Source organism: Pseudopodoces humilis, chromosome 3 (assembly GCF_049639895.1).
Source record: "Pseudopodoces humilis isolate 2021_Gansu_Grassland_sample_001 chromosome 3, ASM4963989v1, whole genome shotgun sequence".
Lineage (NCBI taxonomy): Eukaryota > Metazoa > Chordata > Aves > Passeriformes > Paridae > Pseudopodoces > Pseudopodoces humilis.
Genome location: NC_142202.1, coordinates 23,679,627 through 23,698,196, shown reverse-complemented (window position 1 = coordinate 23,698,196; position 18,570 = coordinate 23,679,627). Strand labels below are relative to the sequence as shown.

Below are 18,570 nucleotides of genomic sequence, written 5' to 3'. Positions count from 1 at the left end.
CAGCATTTTGGAGTTTGCGTGGTTTTCTTGTGAAAACCGGGAAACAACCAGGGAACAATGACTAACCGCGCCCTCTCGTGGTCGCACTGTACAGCAGCCAGAGATCGCGGGACTCTCCGTGGGAACAGAGACATTTATTAGAGTCTCTCGAAAAGTATATTTTAGAGGATGACAAATAGGCTTAAAAATAGTAGCTTTTAATATCATTCTATTTTTTTAAAAAAACACAATTTTTACTACACAATTCGACGACTATTCATTAATTTTGATACGCCTAAATGTGCCTTAGAAATCTCAGCTGATAAAGTAATATAGCAACAAGAACAGCCCATAAAGTGCATATATCTAGAGCAACAAAACTGCCATGGGAAAACACTGGTTTAACCTGAATGCCCTTTTAAAGACACAACACCTGAGTGACAAATCTTTGGCACTGGTTTGGAAAAGCTATACTTGCCCTTTCTCCTGATTACTTGTAAGCATCTCATTGAAAGGGAGAGCTGTGTCTTGCCTGCTTTTAGCCCAAGATATTCCAGATGTTAATGAGCCTAGAAAATACCTCCGTTTGGAGAACTGTCATATTCGGGTAAAAAAATAAGAATTAAAAAAAAACCGTCAGTAAAGGAAATTAACTCCCTGAACTCGATGCAGCCAAATTAAATCAAAGCTTTAGAGTGCAGACAGGGTCGTAGCGGCTAATAATTGCTTTAATCTTGAGAGCAGGTGCAGGACATAGGAAGCTGCAGGAGCAGAGACCTGAGACCAGGATGGGCAGAAGCAGGGAAGAAGACTTGCCTATTGCACCTGGCTCTTCCCTTATGTCCATGCACTATCTGAAGAGAAAAAGGAGAAGTCTCCCTGTCCAGATGTGCACGGCAGAGCGCCGGGGCGGATGGGCTGCGGCCACGGCTGCCCGCCGCCGCCCTGCCCTTACCGGGCACGGGGGCCGCCCGCTTCCCCGGCAGGCACACAAACGAGCCGGGAAAGACAGGCGCTGGCCGTCGGCTGCCGAGGACAAGGAGCGAGCTGCATCGCTCTCAAACCCTTCACTTCGAGCTTTTCTTGATGGGGGGGAAAACGCCCACAAAGTGTTACTTGCGTTTAGTGGACAACTTCGAGCAAGCGCCGCTCGGCGGGGCGGACAGCGAGGCTGGCGGGCCCCCGCGCTGCGCCCAAACCCTCTGCCGGGAGGGGTCCCCGGAGGGCGGGGGGCCGCGGGAGCCCCGCTCCGCTCCATGTGCGCGGGCGGGGGAAGAGGCGTGTCCCCACCCCGCCGTCGCCGCGCCGCCCCTCGCTCGCCTGCCAGCCGGCACCGGCACCGCTCAGCGGAGCGGCGCCGGGCGCGGAGCTCCCCGGCCCTGCCCTGCCATGCCCGCGGCCACGTCCCGGCTCCCGCCCAGGCGGGGCCCCGCGGAGGCGCCCGCCCGCCGGCGCTGAGCCGCGCCCGCACCTGCGAGCGGCATCGCCCCGCTCCGCTCCTGCGCGGCCGCTGGGGCGCCCGCGGCGGCGTCTCTCCCGCTGTCCCTCCCCCCCTGCCTCGCTCCCCGCCCGCTGCCCGCCCCGTCGCCGAGCGGGAGCCGCCAGCGGTGCGCGCAGAGCCGGAGCCGGGCCAGCCGCTGCCGCCCGCGCTGCCCCCCGCCTCGCCCCCCTGCCCTGCCCGCCGTTCCCCTCCTCCGTCCCGCCCAAGCCATGAACTTTGGCCGCGGTCCCTCGGTGGTGTTGAACGTCGGGGGCACCCGGTACTCCTTCTCCCGGGAGGTGCTGAAGGATTTCCCGCTGCGCCGGGTAAGCCGCCTGCACGGCTGCCTCTCGGAGCAGGACGTTCTGGAGGTGTGCGACGACTACGACCGGGAGCGGAACGAGTACTTCTTCGACAGACACTCGGAGGCTTTCGGCTTCATCATGCTGTACGTCCGGCACGGCCACCTGCGCTTCGTGCCGCACATGTGCGAGCTCTCCTTCTACAACGAGATGATCTACTGGGGGCTGGAGGGCTCCCACCTCGACTACTGCTGCCAGCGCCGCCTCGACGACCGCATGTCCGAGACGTGCACCTATTACGCGGCGGAGGAGCCGAACGGCGGCCCCGAGGGCAAGGGCCGGCGACCACCGGGAGCCGAGGGCAGGAAGTGGCTCGAGAGGATGAGAAGGACTTTTGAGGAGCCCACGTCTTCCGTGGCCGCCCAGGTCCTGGCCACCGTCTCCATCCTCTTCGTCATTGTGTCCATGGTGGTGCTGTGCGCCAGCACCCTGCCCGAGTGGCGGGCGCCGGAGAATCGCAGCGTGGAGGAGCAGAGCAGGTACACAGCAGAGTCAGTGAGGGAGCCCTCAGGGTAGGAGGATCCTTTATTTTCCCGCTGTCTGGTCCCCGTGTGTCCCGTCTATTGTGTCCTTCCTGCCCCTTGTCTTGACGGTCCATGGCTATAGCCTCCGCCGGCGGAGATGGTCTGCGCGCCCTGAGACCCTGAGCTGGGGGCCGGGGAGGGATGCCGGAGTGTCGGGGGAGTGGCGCTGCTCCGCAGCTCCGGCTCCCACCGGGCTCTGCCGGGCACTCGTGGCCCCGAGCGCGGGGGACGGGCGGGGGACGCCCGCGCTGCAGGCTGACCGGGGCCGGCGGCAGGCTCGGGTCTGGGCGGGCTGGCACCGGAGCGGGGCCATCGGGATACGGCTCCTATTCGCAGCGAGGGTGCCTCCCTCCGTTCAGGTTCTTGGAGCCCTTATTGCCCCCTTTAAGGAGACACGGGACCACACCGAGAACTTCAGACGCTCCGAAAATCAATTTATGCCTTACGATTGTGGGGAAAAAAAAAAGTTAAATAACCCTCCAGAAGAATGCAATTCTTTGGTCTTTTCCTTTGGGAAAAGACAAATCCTGTAAATTCTCTGCGTGTATTCGTACAGGACCTTCTGCTAGAGCAGATGCAGTGCCTGTTACGGTTCTGCTCTGGTAAAATCCTGTATGTGGGAACAGCCGTATCCCCCCTCCTCCCTTTGCATCTCAGATTCTCTATGTGGGGAACACAGGAGATGATCAAACTGCACATCGAGTTCTTGGAAATGCATAATTCAAGCGCCCCAGTGCATAAGTGTAACAGATGTTTACATTTCCTTTCAGCATAATAAACATTGCAAAACAGTTGCAGAAAACAGTGCATGGGGTATAATGCTCAATCCTGAGCCTCACTAGTAAGAGCAAACCTTTTTCCATATTCTTGTGACCCCAGATTAGGGTTACATTGATGCAACTCTTGCACTCACTCTTCTGTTCTCTCTCTGTCCTCTCTCTTCCCTGTTCCCTAGAGAACAAAATTGAGACCAGACTGGTAGAATTTCTCCCATAAGACTGACATATAAAGAAAGAAGTAAACATTTCTGGTATTTGCTAGCTTCTCCCTTTTTAAAAAACAGACAGGATATTCAACAAAAAGTTTTCAGCTTCTTCTCTTCTAAAAGGGCACTACAGTGAAATTGCAGCCTTGTCATTATGAAATCATCATCTTTTACCATAGAGTTAATTGGAATGTGATATATTATATCTTAGTAGCCAGATTAATTCCTTGGAAAGTATTTTCATAGTTTCCATTAGCTTAATGGAAAACTGTACCTGTATTTCTCATTGTAGTTGAGCCAAAGAATTAATTGTATGAAGAAAAAGAAAGCAGATGCAGTGTGAGAAGCTGTTGATCCTGCTTAGATTCAAATATGTCAAAAGAAGGTCCTAAAGGTTCTTCCAGTTAAAAAGCCTTACTTAAACTTAGCAAGGTTATTTCAAAGAGTAGATGCTGTAGGTGACCTCTCTGTACAGCAGCAAATTGCTGAGATAGTCCCAAGAGGCATGGGAAAATAGATGCAACACTACAGTAGCATTAACCACATCGGTCATGTCTTTATTCACATCTTCATGGTGTGGGATTCAACCACAAGTTTTCTTTTACTGAAAGAGTTCAGGTGGCAGAGGAACATGCCATGTGTAATTTTTCTTTCATAGTGCATTTGTTTTCAACATCCTAATTTTACTCTTCTGAACAATTGCATATTGTACACCAAGTGTTAGAAGGATAAAGTCCTAAATACTTGTAAGGTGCAGTATAGCCAAACAGTTCCCAAGGCAGTGAAGGCTCCTTTTAGAGCCAGAAGGACAACTACTAATGATGAGGTGAGTTTCTTCTGTACCACCTGTCTTACTCCTTGTTACTGCAACAAAAGAATAAAAAAATTTCTACCAGCTGAAAAGTTTCTACCAATGTCACAAATGTCTGTGGCATAAAAGCACCAGTTCAGACTGAATCATCTAACCCATGCACTCTGACTGCATAGGAACCCATCCCAATCTGATGGAAAACAGACACAAATGTGTGCCTGTCAACAGGTGACCATCAAGGTGGAGCCACTCCTCTCTTTTGCACATGCTGCATCATTGCTAAAAAATCTGTTATAGCTGGACAAGAGCATGTTAGCTTCAGTTGCTTTTGAGTGAGCTGTCCAGTTTAGTTATCACTACTTAAATGTGCCATACGATTGGACCTAACATGCCCAGTTGTCATCTGACTCTATTTGCCTTTATGTGTTTATGATTACTTTACTTTGTAGTTATTTAATTCAAAAATAGTTGGGTATGCAAAACTTAAGTAGCTGAGTGGCTTATTTGAAAGCCTGACCACAGAAATCCCATGGAAGTTTCTGGGATTGCATATTCTGGCAACAGTCCCTCTTAGGTGAGAAGGCTTTTAAAAATCTGTCCACTTGTTTCTGATACATTTAAAAGTTTGAAACCAAATTCTGTCTTTGGTTTATTAAACTATCTGCATCAAAATAAAGAAATTCTAACATAGTCACGTTAGATAAATTATTAAAAAAATTAATTTTTTTTCCCCAAGAAAAATTGTTACATTTATGCTGTACACAAGTGAGTTTTGACTCGCATGGCACTGTAATTACTAAGATTGCACGCTATTCCAAAAATGTATTTTAAGAAGTTTCAGGAGTGAAAATTGAATGGTCTAATCTAGAAGTCCTTAGGCTGTAGATTTGAATGTAGTCAGTTATTCAGCTCAGCATAAGCTATGGAGGTGAGAACACCTCAGAAAACCCAGCAACTCTGATATTTTTGGTTTCTCACAATAAGCCCCCCTGCCCTTGCCTCTATGTTATGTCAGAAAGGTGCCACATGGATAATTTCTATGGCTGAGTCCCATGGTAACCATTCCCAGAACTGCTTTAGACAGCTGTAATGAAAGCAGCTGACCAGCAGTGTATTTCCAGTTTACCTGGACATCATCTCAGCAAGTGAGTGGGTCACTAATACTGGCATTTACAAAATCAGCCTCTTTAATGAGGTTTGCAGTGAGGGCTACTGGGGCTGCCAGCTAACACCAACTGTATTTGTTTTCCATGTATAAACACCCCTTCAACAGAAGAGGAATTAAATCCACTAAACTATTTTCATAAACCATTACATTGTTTTGCCTTTTCATGGTGACCATGCTCTCAAAGAATGAACAGCCTGTGGCTGTTTCTGATCCTTTGGGATAACACCCTTCAGAAGGCAACAGAGAACTCCAGGAGTAGGCTTTATTCAAGGAAAGAGGGATGGGAAATCTGACCTCGGAATTTTACAGATACTACAGACACTGAAGTACAATTCCCTGATTGCAGAGGGATTGCCTTTCTCAGGCCTGTTCTCAGGATGAGGGATGGGTTATTAAATTTATTTCAATCTAAGATTTTTGCTCTGTTCCCTGCCTTGGCAAGTTCCATTTATCAGAGCTAAAGATTTGCATTAGATTTGCAGAGTTTAGGAGCAGACAGCAGGAATGCCTTCTGTTGCTTCTGGCAATTTCAAGTTATCTTTGCTGTCCTCTGAACTGTGCCAGCAGATGCATACTGTGAGTCTCTGCTCAGGGACCTGTCCATACACTGATTGGGAGTGTAATCTTCTAGGGAGAGCTTCTCAAGCCTGTAATAGGAAATCATTTGAAGCTGCTTGACTTACTGCCATCACAGTTCTATCTACCTGCCTTAAAACTATTTTTCTGATACAAGTAGCTTGTTAGCACTAAGAAGAGATGGTTGCCCCCTTTCTACTTAATAATCATGATTAGGTTTGTACTGAAATAATCACTGACTTATCAAGCCTACATGATTGCTGTGTTCTTAAGCAAAAGCAAATAAACACAGTAGTTTCTCCAAACAGCATCTCTCATCAAGAGGCAGTGGGCTTTTTTGTTTGTTTTATAAAATCTCTGCAAAATATCAGCCTAAAAAATTGCATTTGAATTTTAGACATGCAAAAAATACTTTTCCTTTTTAGTGGTGTAATTTTAGAACACCTGAATGTTCATGTTCAACATCTCTTCAAAAAATAGTAAGAACTCCTTTCTTGGACAAGATCGAACTTGAATACCACATTTTTAGGTTAAAACAGTGGGCTGAAGGTAAAGAATGGAACCAAAGACCTAGGTTAAAAACACAGACATAGGTTCTTCTATTGAATTTACCAGTTCTTTGAAAAATAGAGGTGAAAAAAAGAGCAGATGTATACCACTGCCTGGGCACAGCCGAGCCTTAAACTCACCCGGGCTAGGTGCCAGTCATGTTCAACATATATGGAAAAGATGCTGAGGATCTCAGGGCTCAAGATGTTTGTATCCAGGTCTCCCCCTCAAGCTGTGAAAGGGATTTGCCTCTTCCCTGGGGAGTGATGGGTCATTACAACCTCCCACATAAAGCACCAGAATTTAATGCATGACAGCATATAATTTCTACCAAACAGGGACAGAATGGAAAAAAAGCCAGCGGGGTTTTTAATTCAGGGAAACTAGCTGTTCTGTGGCCTTTACTCCACAGTTTGTAATGGGAAGGAAGCCCTTGATTTCAAAAGGATTAAAAAACCCCAAACATTTTCTGAAATCACTTTGGAGTTTTCCTGAGCAGAAATTTGATCATTCTAGTTACTGCTTTGACATTTTTCAGGTTTAATGTGCTTTACATGAAAATAGGCTTTAGCAACAATTTAACAAATCAGTGCTGACAGTTTTTAATCCTGTCATATACTGTCTTTAATCATATCATCTGTTTTCCTCATGTGTCCTGTTGCTGTGTATGTTTTATTTACAAGTTTATTAGATAATAGTGCCACTAAGGAATATTTTGGTTTGATTTCAGCCAACTCACCAGGGAATATTGAAAGTATAAGAATTGGCAAGCTGAGGCAAAGAATACTGATAAAATGAAAAAAATTTAAGATAATTACAACATAGTTTTCTTTTTTAGTAATAACAAACTAAACTTATCAGTGATTGAAAAAAAATTATTTCTGAAATCATTTAACTCATTGTACATAAAGTAGATTATTCTGAGAGAAAGTTATGTGGAACAGAAAACTGAACAGTGATGGGATTACAGTAAGAATGGGGCTTGAAAAGGCTTGATTTTCTGTTTATGGACAAAAGATTCATTAGAGAAATCTTGAAAGACTGCTAAGTACCAAGCAGCTTAAAATTTTGTGAGGAAAACCCTCTTTCATGTGCTTCGGTCTGGGACAATTAACAGTAAGTTTGAGCAGGAATAGCCTGTAACTGAATAAAAATTAGTATTTTCTCTGATTATTCATAAAATTTGTGGGGAATCTTCAAGGAAATATTTCATTACTTTGTTTTTAATTACCCCTCTTCTTTTTGGATACCAGCTATTTTAGAATTGAAAAACCCACCCAACCAAAAACTGTGATGGAAATTTATAAAATAGGTACTATATCTTTACCAAATAAAGTCACTATTTAATTATATAGTTATCGATTTTAATACATCATTATTCCAAAGATAGACAATAAAAGAAGTTTGTCCTGTGAATATGCTGAAAATATTTTAAGAATTGATTATGAAAAATACAGGTACTTTAGTCTTCTGAGTATACACCTTTTATTTGACTTTAGCTTCATACTCTGTTAAGCTCTCTTAAGGACTAACTGTTAAAATTGCTTTCCTTATTAGATGTTATTTATCCACTGATAAGGTTAACAATAAAGAGAAGTCACTGCAAGGAGAGGGAGACTTGATCTGAAAGTGGAAATGTAGAATGTAGCACTCCAGATTTCCCAACATGCCAGAGGTTTCTAGCTTTTCTCACCAAAGTATTCATTTTTGTGTGATTCACCAGTACTGCCAAAATCCATCTACACAGGCAAAAAGGGAGTGACAAGAGAGGAAAAATGAAAAATGTTTCACTGATGGCAGAAAAGTAAGTAGAGGAAAGAAAAAAATAAGGGACACCCTTCTTCATTATCTTCTTCCCAGCCAGAAGGAAGAAGGATGGATGCAAAATGGAGAAGTTGGAAGTTCAAGTTAAAATGGAATGGCATTAATGTATTCCCCACAGCCTTGATCTCACTTTGTCATTTTTGTGTCACTGATGTTTCTTAGCTCACTTCAAATCTGTTCTACAAGAAAATATTTATTTAGTCCTTCCAACTGAAGTATAACTGATTTACAGTATTTCTTGTCCCAGGAACTGCCAGAGTAAAACAATGGATTGATGATATTTCATGGAATTTTACATCTACAATTATTCCCCAAAGTTATATGACCACTGAATCAATGTTGATTCACGAAGAGAATTTCTACTGTATCACAGTGTTCAGGACCTAACTTCCTCAAATCTCAACCCAGAGATAACCTGTCTAAGGGGTGACAAAATGGAGGAGTCATGTTTCTGACATTATCAGGGCAGCAGGAGGAAATACCAAGTGAAAAAGCTTTAAATTGTACAATTACAAATTTCTTTTTCATTTAAATGCTTCATGTCATAGGATACAGACAACACTACCAGAGAAATCTCATAAAATGTATAGAAATAGTCTTTTGGAATTGTTGAATATTCCTGGCTGAAGCTTTCTATCCAGATACAATTTTTCTTTTAATTGTTAAATGAGATCTCAACTAGCCAACATATAAATACATTCAGACATCATCAGTTTGTCCATTGCCATGATCTTGCTGTTTGATTGTACTGGGGAAATCTTAGGTATTTCCTCATCATAAGTAAAAAGGATTTATGTAAACTTACCCATCAACCTTTTTTTACTGATTTTTTTTCAAAGGAAGTTTTCAAAAGCTTAATTTTTAAGAGAACAGCTAATTCTTAAGAGCAAACTGGTTTTGAATTTCGAAGGTCTTTTCATCAAAAGGTGCTAGCATGAGCTAGTGTTCTGCAAGCCCTTTACGAAGGAAGGCCACTTGCTTACAGAAGTTCCACTGTTAATCATGAAAGAAGAAAAACATGGTCCAATTTTATAATAATATATATAATAATATATAATAATATAATTACTAAATAATTAAATAATTAATTTATGCTCATTTAAATTTACTGTGCCTAAAATTACAGTGTACCTTATGACTTTAGATCAAGTGATTACTATTTCTTCCAATTTTAGCTTAAAACTAAAGAGAATGAATGGAAAGAAAAATAAATAAAATTTTAGTTTGTAAAATGTCTATGAAGAAGTTAGTTTACAGAGTCTAGAATTACTTCAGTTATAGAAGAATACTGTCTTTCAACCAGGCCACCATCTTATTAATAACAATAGATTTCAGAACTGGTAAGAAATTATGCAGATGCATTACAGAAGAAAAATTTTAGGTTTGAAATGATAGTTAGATTTTCACTTGCAAATCAAAACGTTTCAACAGACACTACCTTGTTAGAGTCCTTGCAGTAATGAAAAACTCTGGTTGTATTTTCTGGCAGTATTTTTGAATGTCTGATCTCACACCAGTTTGGTTTCAGAGCTGTTGGTAATAGAAGGCATCAGTGGTGGGCTTTTTCTTTGCTCAAACTGTTGATTAAAAAGATTAATGGAGGAATGAGGGGAAGATTAGCCTCCATGTATTAAAAAAGTGAGTACAATCTGAAATCTTAGGGAGATTTGTGATCACATGCATAACAGTTACTAAATAATCTTTGAGCAACATTTTTATCTTCTGTTTCTACCTTCCACTGGTTTCAAGTTGAGATAATCTCAAGTCATTCACTTCACTGGGACTTGAAAATGTTTAAGAACATACTGAAATCCCCTTCCAGGATTTCTTCTGCATTTGGCAAGAAGAGGAACTTGCCTATTACCTTAACATTTGGTTACCTTGACATTTTTGCTGCAATGTAGTTTAGGTGGAATTACATGTTTAGTACTTTATGGATGCAATACTGAAAAATAAAATACCATCTGTATTTAGTGGCAATACCTTTATAGGTCTGAATATAGTGCTAGGTAAGCCCGTGTTTGGGATGCAGATCAGATAGACTGGTTTAGGTTGATTCCTAAAGAACTAAAATGCATGAATCATCCAATGAAAATAATTATTTCTGCTTACTCTATCTGCACTTCCATTTTAGTTTAGTTCTATACATTGCTGTTCATAACCAGACAGTTCACTGATCTACAACCCTTGGCATTTCCAAGTGCATCAGGCCTCACAGACTTAGAAAAATAAATAAAATAAAATAAAAATTAAAAATCCCACAAAACTCAATGAACAAAAAAAACCCCACCCAAACCCAGATGTTCTTGCTAAGGTTACACATGGGCATTGATATCCTACCATTTCCTGGGGGATTCCAGTGTGTGTAGGCATATTTGCCTAGTACTTTGACTAGTAGCAATCCATAATTCAAAGAAAGTGATCAGTGAGTGAGTTCTTACCAAAAACCAATATAAACTCTAACTAGATCCTCAGGTTAATTGCTAAATCCAGTCCCAGGTGCAGGATAAGGATGGCATGACTTTCTGTTTGTCTTCTGTGAAAGTCTGAGTGTCAGTTTGGTAATATCTGTGAACAAACCAAATATCCCCTGAAGACTTTGCACAGAGCATAAATACTGTCCTTTGTTTCTTTTGGCAGGATAATTGAAGCTATCTGCATAGGCTGGTTCACTGCAGAATGCATTGTGAGGTTCATCGTCTCGAAAAATAAGTGTGAGTTTGTCAGAAGACCTCTCAACATCATTGATTTGCTGGCAATTACTCCTTACTACATCTCTGTTCTAATGACAGTTTTCACTGGGGAAAATTCACAGCTTCAGAGGGCTGGAGTCACCTTGAGGGTCTTAAGAATGATGAGAATCTTTTGGGTGATTAAACTGGCCCGTCATTTCATTGGCCTTCAAACACTTGGTCTGACTCTGAAGCGTTGTTACAGAGAGATGGTGATGCTACTTGTCTTTATCTGTGTTGCTATGGCAATTTTCAGTGCACTTTCACAGCTTCTTGAAAATGGGCTGGACTTGGGAACAAAGAATAAGGATTATGCCAGCATTCCTGCTGCTTGTTGGTGGGTGATCATCTCAATGACCACAGTTGGTTATGGTGACATGTGTCCCATCACTGTACCAGGAAGGATTCTTGGAGGAATTTGTGTGGTGAGTGGCATTGTTTTATTAGCCCTGCCAATCACTTTCATTTATCACAGCTTTGTGCAATGCTACCATGAGCTCAAGTTCCGATCTGCTAGGTACAGTAGAAGTCTCTCTGCTGAATTCTTAAATTGACCCAACTTGCATTCTGTTGTACTTACTTGCTAAGCTTTGTCTTAGAAGAGAATGGTGGAAGGTCCCTTCGCGTGTCCTCCTTGACTGGATGGTCCTGTGGAACAACATTCTCACCAGCCTGGAGAAAGCCCGTCACCATTCAGACAGGAAGGATGTCCATCTGCCTTGAGCACCTTGCAAGGAGAGAGAGTGATGTTTCAAATTCGAGAGAACAAAATTAACAAAAGAGGATTTAGAAGTCCTCAACCAGACCAGTTTGGTGTTCAGTTTGCCTTCCCACAAAAAAAAAAAAGGAGAACAAAAAATGGGTGTAACACTGAGATCTGTCATTCCTGTAATCATATCCTAAACCATTCTAAGCAATGTGTAGCAGAAGTTTTTCAAAGATTCCAGTATCTAAATGCTTCACAGAGACATTGATAGCTTCTTGCCTGAACTGTCTCCACTTTTAACTCAGATAACCAAATGCTATGCTGAAGGAGAATCACTACTACTTTTGTGCTTTGCAACAAAGTAGACCTGGTTCTGTGACTCAGGAAAGATGAAGAATATAGGTCTGTAGGACAAAAAAACCCTTGAGGCCTGATTCTGATCTTTGAGGAAGCACACAAATCTTCTGTAAACCCAGTGAAGTCAGTGGCATTTCTCTGAATTTGAGAGTTCACAAAGAAGTGCGAGAACCTCCAAATGTTGTAAGCAAGGACTTCTTTAGGTCACAATTAATTTCTTCTCTGGAACCAAACTGTAAGTAGAAGCAAGTATTGTATTTTACAAAGATCAGCATAAGAAATCAGGGATTGATATAGATATATATTTCCTGTTAGGTTAGTGGGGAAGCTCTCCAAATTTTGTATACATTCAGCTCAGCTCCATCCACCTGAAGTTACATACTCATAAGCACAGATTTTCCCTCCCTGACCTCCTCCCTGCCCCACATATCTTAAACATAGATATCATAGTGAGAGTTCTCTTAAGATAAATTGTAAGATTCCATCATTTGAAGTGGCCTGGAGCAAGCACTGGAAAACACTTTCTCCCTGTCAGATGAGACTCTTCATCATCTTAAATTCTGCAATTCTTACTAAAGGATATACCTCAATGGAAGTTTTAAAAACAACAAAAAAAAAGCCCAGAGCATACCAAAGAAAGTAAAATAAGTGTGAGTTGCACTTGGCAAAATGGTGTATTCTCCAATGTTACTAGAAAATGAATCAAGTTAGGCTCTGAAATATTGTTCACTACATTTCTTGTGTAGTACTGCTTAATAGCATTGTTCAATATAATTCTGAAAGGCTGCTACATAGAAATGTGCAGTTAGATATTAAAACACATTAAGGTACAGCTGTACAAATCTAGGTACCAATAAACATCAACAAGGAGCTTTCATGTTAATATGAAAGTTCAGAGTCATCAGCAGAGCTGAAATTTGTGTGCTTGCCTGAAAATATCGCATTTACTCTTACTGTGCTGTAGAGGCATCTTTATATATGTAATTGTGAAACTTCACTTTAGAAGTTAAATGAGTACCACCTAGAAAATGCATCCCTGGAATTGCTGACTCAAATAAACCTGCCACATTGATCAGTAACCAGTACATTGAAGACTCTTCCCTGAGACCTGAAAGAGTCATTACCATTTTAAGTTATCTTAGTCTTAAGTAATCTTAAAGAATCTCATTGCAATCACAATTTTTCTGAAGACTTGGAGAGAATTTTTGTAGCCTTCTTACAGACAAGCTTGACTTTCCCTTCAAGACTCCATTGTTAAGTGCTGTTACAGCCATACCTCTGTTTCTTGCCACTGGTGTGTTCAAAGGTTAGCTCTGTAGTTCCTTTACACTACTATATTTATGCCTTTTCTATCAAAATCATGTTGCTCAGAAACCGGCTCCAGCATTCCACAGAGAGGTGAATATGAGATCAGCAAAAATTCTTTTCTTAGGTGAGATTCACAGCTGATGTTAGTTAGGCAAGTTGTGACTTCAGAGACACTTAGATGTTTTACAGCAGTGGAGATGCTGGCTCTGTATTCCTGCATGTGTACCTATATATATCCTGCATATATTATATATTATAGTCAGTTGAAATGTTTGGGTTTTTTTTGTTCCTTGCAAAAAATTTTCTCCTTTACAAAATTAAAATTTCAGACTTTAATCCAAAATATAGATGTTGAAGAAAATGACATTTTCATCTTCTAATGAAAAGTTGTTTTGACAATATCAAAACCATTTCTAAGTAGAAAACTTTTTTCCCCCATTTTGCTCCAATTGAATTTTTTTTTTCTTTTTTCTTTATTTTTTTTAGCTAAAATAGGTTAAAGACCCTGCATAAGAACTTAGCCCCACAGATTTTCATCCGCTGTTTTGAATGCTTGGGAAAAATACTGTTTGTCATAAAACTCTGTAAAACTTACTTTGTCTTTTGTCCACCTATTGTATTTAACCAAACCATACTCTGAGATACAGCCCTCCTCCACAAAACGCCCAAACCATCATTATGATGACAATGGCTTAAAATCCATACAAAATGTGAATGTAAAGTATGTTGCAATCTTGATTTCAAGACAATATAAAATGTGTTTCAGCACCACCTATAAATCTAATCCTTAGATGCCTGCAGAAAGGAAAAACATAAATTAATGCACATAATAACTTATGAATACCAATTTGCACCATGAATCATTTTTGCATAAGCAATTAAGGACAGGAAGTTTTCAATGATCCAGGCTATATATGGTATACAAACAAAATGTTTCATCCTTTATGAAGTGTTTTTCAGATGAAGAATCCTTTCCCAGTGTAAAAACATTAATCTAATGAAAGTAACTGTATAAAGGAATAAGTCTGTGGAGATTATATTAAGTTATACTATGTTTTTTTGAACAGTTTGTGTTCAAATTTTATATGGCAAAAGGAGAACAGAATGACCTAATGTATTTTTTAATTTGAGTTATAATAAAATATTTTCAATCTGCTGTATATAAGCCCACTAAGGAAGAGATCCTGCACTGGGTTTTTGGTGATTGTTTGTGAGGTTTTTTGGGTTATTTTTTTTCTTTCTCTTTTTATTGTTGTATGGTTATCAGTGTGTAGACTTTAGTTTCCTTACAAACCAAGTTGAAATAAAGTAATCTTCATGGTAGCCTTAAACCAAAATTTTATAGGGTAATTAGGATGCCTAACTTACAGTAATATGTAATCTTATTTTCAATGGAGCTGTGTTTTTTTTTTAGTGAAACTTTACAAAATATGAATTATTTATATAGTAAAAAATAAGCATATTTTCAAACTGTTGAAACTGTTTAATAAAATTTTTTGGAGACCATGTTTTATGCAGACATGGGGTGCAGCACTATTTCAAAGTGCAGCATTTCAAAGCCAAAAACCAAGTGAAGGCAAGCTGGCTTATCTCTTATCATTGCCAGTTTGAACCATATACAATAAAAGACTTCATGGACAGTTTCTCTTGGAAACATTCACATCTGGAACAAATTAGATGAAATACAAATAGAATAAAACTGGAGAAAAATGAAGATGGCTTGTACAGTTGTGATCCAGCATTTTGGTTCATCTAAAATAGAAACCAATGTCAATGAGTTTTGAACTGCCAAGTTTAATCATACATTATATACTAGGTTCAAACCCTAGGATTGATTTATTGGGAACTATATATTGTCTGTAATCCTTCAAGGTACTGCATGTCACTTAAAAGTACTTGATCATTAATGAAGTCCCTGAAATGGAAAGCTCTCTAGGGTATTTTCCTTCTAAAGTTCTATATGAAGCATCATCCCAAATACCACAATGAATGGAAGATTGTACTTTCCCTTGATGTAAAGCTTGAAGACAATATTGTCTTGATGAGTACCCACCAAAAAAAAAAAAAATTAGTTTGGTTGACTGATGATATTAAACAGTCTTATCAGCATAGGGATGAGCTATTTAAAAATGTGATATTAATTCGTATTGTACAGTGGCTTATACTGGTGTGCATAACATCAAGATTGAGAAAGATTAAAATCCTGGTAATGTAAGATTCCTATCTTGATATCCGTGTATTTAAAAGAAAAGGCACAGCTTTTTCATATCATGTATGCAATTCATACCTGTAAAAGAATTGATGTTCCTATTCCAAAGTAAAACTGAAGTCCTCATGGATTCAAAACACTTGTCTCATCCCTTTTGGATAACAACTACAAAAATCTTATCAGATCTGATCGCGTTCCAGGAAGTGGACATAGGCACACACCAGCCAGCTATATTCAGTAGCCAAACCCTGTCAGTTTCCTGGGAACCAGCACAATGAACACAAGGTCTGCTGTGCCAGAATTTTCTTGCACCTAAGAGGTTCAGGATCACTTAAGCTTTTAGAATTATTATTTCAGATGAGATATTAAGTAGACACTTGCTGGAAAGTTAAATAAGCTACGCATAGCAAAAAAAAAAAAAATACAAAAAAATACTGCTTTATAAAAAAGTTTCCACATATTTTAAAAAAATGAAACTGGGTCTCGTTTTCTGTTATTTGTAAAAGCAAATATGCAGGTCAGGATATGTGATGATAATTAAACTTGTTACATAAAACAGATCCCTGTTTAAAATACAGAGACTTAGTGTGAAAAGTCTTCCAGCTTTGCTAGAGCTGTAAGAGCTTCCAGTATCTGAAAAGCTGCCCCAGCCCACACAGAGAAACAACAAAACTCTGGTTTCATTGTAAAAAAGTGCAACACAAATTAGGGAGTGTGTTTCAGACAACAGACAGGTTAAAGCATCAACAAGCTGCACAGTGAGCAACCAAGACTGACAATCTGCTTGACAACACAGAGAGCCACAGAAGAAGAATATAAATCTTTGGTCAAATTAATAAAATACGAATGTTTGCAACTACACACTTTAGAGTCATTTATTCTTAACAAATGCAAAGGTTTATAATTTCATAGAAACTTAATTTTATATATTGTCTGATTATCTGTAAAGAAAAATATACTTTCTAATTTGAAAAGGTATTAAATGTGGGGGGTTTTATGTGAATACAGAATTAATGAGATAAAATAATGTAATAAAATTTGCTGGTCTTGTTGCCATATTTCATGGACTAGTGGTCAAAACACAAATGTTTATAAAATGTGTTCTTTTTAAACAAGCAAATTCTATGGCTATTCATATTGGTACTGTACCTCTTTTTCTTTGCAAAAACTTTTTCTTTAATGACTTTTGCCTACTGAGAAGTTTGCCATTTAGAGCCCAGGAGTTTTAATCCATATAAAATTTCAATATTTGCTCCAGAAATAAGTCTGAAGCAAAAAAAAACAAGTTAAACATCTACAGTGTTATTTTTCAGCAACTGAAGATCTATCATAATTATGGACTGTCAAAACAAAATTAAAAGCATCCATGTGAAACATATATTATTCCTCAAGGATTATTTTTAAAAATTAATCTGGAAAAATTGATTTAATTTGGCTTCAAGTTCACTGTATTTTTTTTTATATTAAAAAAAAAACCCAAGCCAGCCCCAAACATTAACATGGTACTCATTCTAGAATGCCAACACAACCAGAAATTCCAGCAGTGCATTGTTGTGAATGGATCTGAGATACTCTCTTGAAGCTTCAAATGCAGCCATTTCAAGAGTACTTCCAAAAAAAAAAAAAAAAGTACTTCACAACTAATTTTCTTGGAAAAAAATAAAAAACTTGAATATTTTAAGAGATCATTGAATTATGAACTATTCTGGTATCAATCCTCTGAATTATTATGAGAATGAACAGACTTTTCATTTGGAAATCGAGCATTTTTAGTTTTGTTATTTATTAGTTTTAACTATTTTACATAAAATCAGACAGAGAAGAAATGTAAGAAATAAAGCAGATGTCCACATAGTCATACAGTTTATTTTTAGAAGCATTTTTCCTAAAAGGACTTCTAATATATTTGGAAACAGAAGAGGTTTTTTAATGTTTAAACACAGTTACTGTTTTGCAGATCTGCTCAGCACCTGCACCTTTCATCAGTTTGAGATACAAATGGATAGAATCCTATGCAAAAGAAGATTGAAGACTGAAGAGAAGATTGAAGATATAAAAAGAAGATTGTTTCTTTCTGCCTTGGGAACGGTTTTATTCATTTGTTTGCCATAAGAATTTAAAAAAGAAAACACTAAAGAAGATCATTAAAATCTATGAAATCTAGAACTTAAATATTAGAATTTTTTTCCCATGCACTCCAGAAATCCTCCACTTCTGCTTTTATATTTTTTGCATTGCTCTTTCACCAGTATTGTAGTAACTAGGAGCCACAGAAAGGACCAGGTTTCTGTTGTAGTAAGAACTCTACAGATCAAAATTACAGTGCTGCTCCCAAAACCCCTACAAATTCAATACCAAAACACGAATCAAAGTGCATAAGAATACAAGCATACAAGATGCCATTTCTCTGTAGCACAAGTGTAGCTTATCTATTGAGCCTGATTTACTGTTAAGTATTAAGTGCTGACATACATTTTTCTCTCCTCAATTTAGAGATCCTCACAGAGAATGCAGCACTTAGAAGACAGTGTTTCCTCCATCGCTAAAGGCCTTGTCAGCTGCACTGGCTGTGCCAAGACAGCACAGTGTCTAACCAGGATTTCTGTCATTAGGGTTTAATATTTGAACTTGATAACATTTGATGGGATGTTATGAATTAGTAAAATTGGGGCCATTTATTAGGATAGCATCATGAATCCTCGATGCTATAAAAGGATTCTATTGTACACATGCCATTAAAGATTAAAAGAGAAAAACAATCCCAACAATGTATTCACTAAGTATAGTCATGCAGAGGCTAACTGAAAAGAAAGGTATCACTAAAAAAATTACTTAAATTAAAATAAATACAAATCTGGATTCCTGCCAGAGAATCTTGCTTATAACTATCAAACTTATATGGATTCCTTGAGTATCTCTGCCTTTGGGTGCACTGTCTTTAACCTCTACATCTTTGGTTCTCTGATAGAAACTCAGCCTGTGGGTCATAGCAGCCTTTTG

General features: G+C 39.5%; 1 protein-coding gene across 2 annotated transcripts; it reads left to right on the top strand.

The window, feature by feature from the left end:
* The first annotated feature begins 1,686 nt into the window (after positions 1–1,686).
* Positions 1,687–17,543, top strand: KCNG3 (potassium voltage-gated channel modifier subfamily G member 3). Of its 2 annotated transcripts, XR_015772201.1 has the most exons (3): positions 1,687–2,300; positions 10,899–12,288; positions 17,528–17,543. XR_015772201.1 is itself a non-coding variant. In XM_005523378.2 (2 exons), the coding sequence occupies exons 1-2, from the start codon at positions 1,690–1,692 to the stop codon at positions 11,542–11,544; spliced, it is 1,257 nt and encodes a 418-aa protein (XP_005523435.1). In that variant the 5' UTR covers positions 1,687–1,689; the 3' UTR covers positions 11,545–12,473. The 2 variants fall into 2 exon arrangements, 1 of the variants encoding a protein (XP_005523435.1); XM_005523378.2 differs by lacking the exon at positions 17,528–17,543 and having other exon boundaries at positions 10,899–12,473.
* Positions 17,544–18,570: the final 1,027 nt, after the last annotated feature.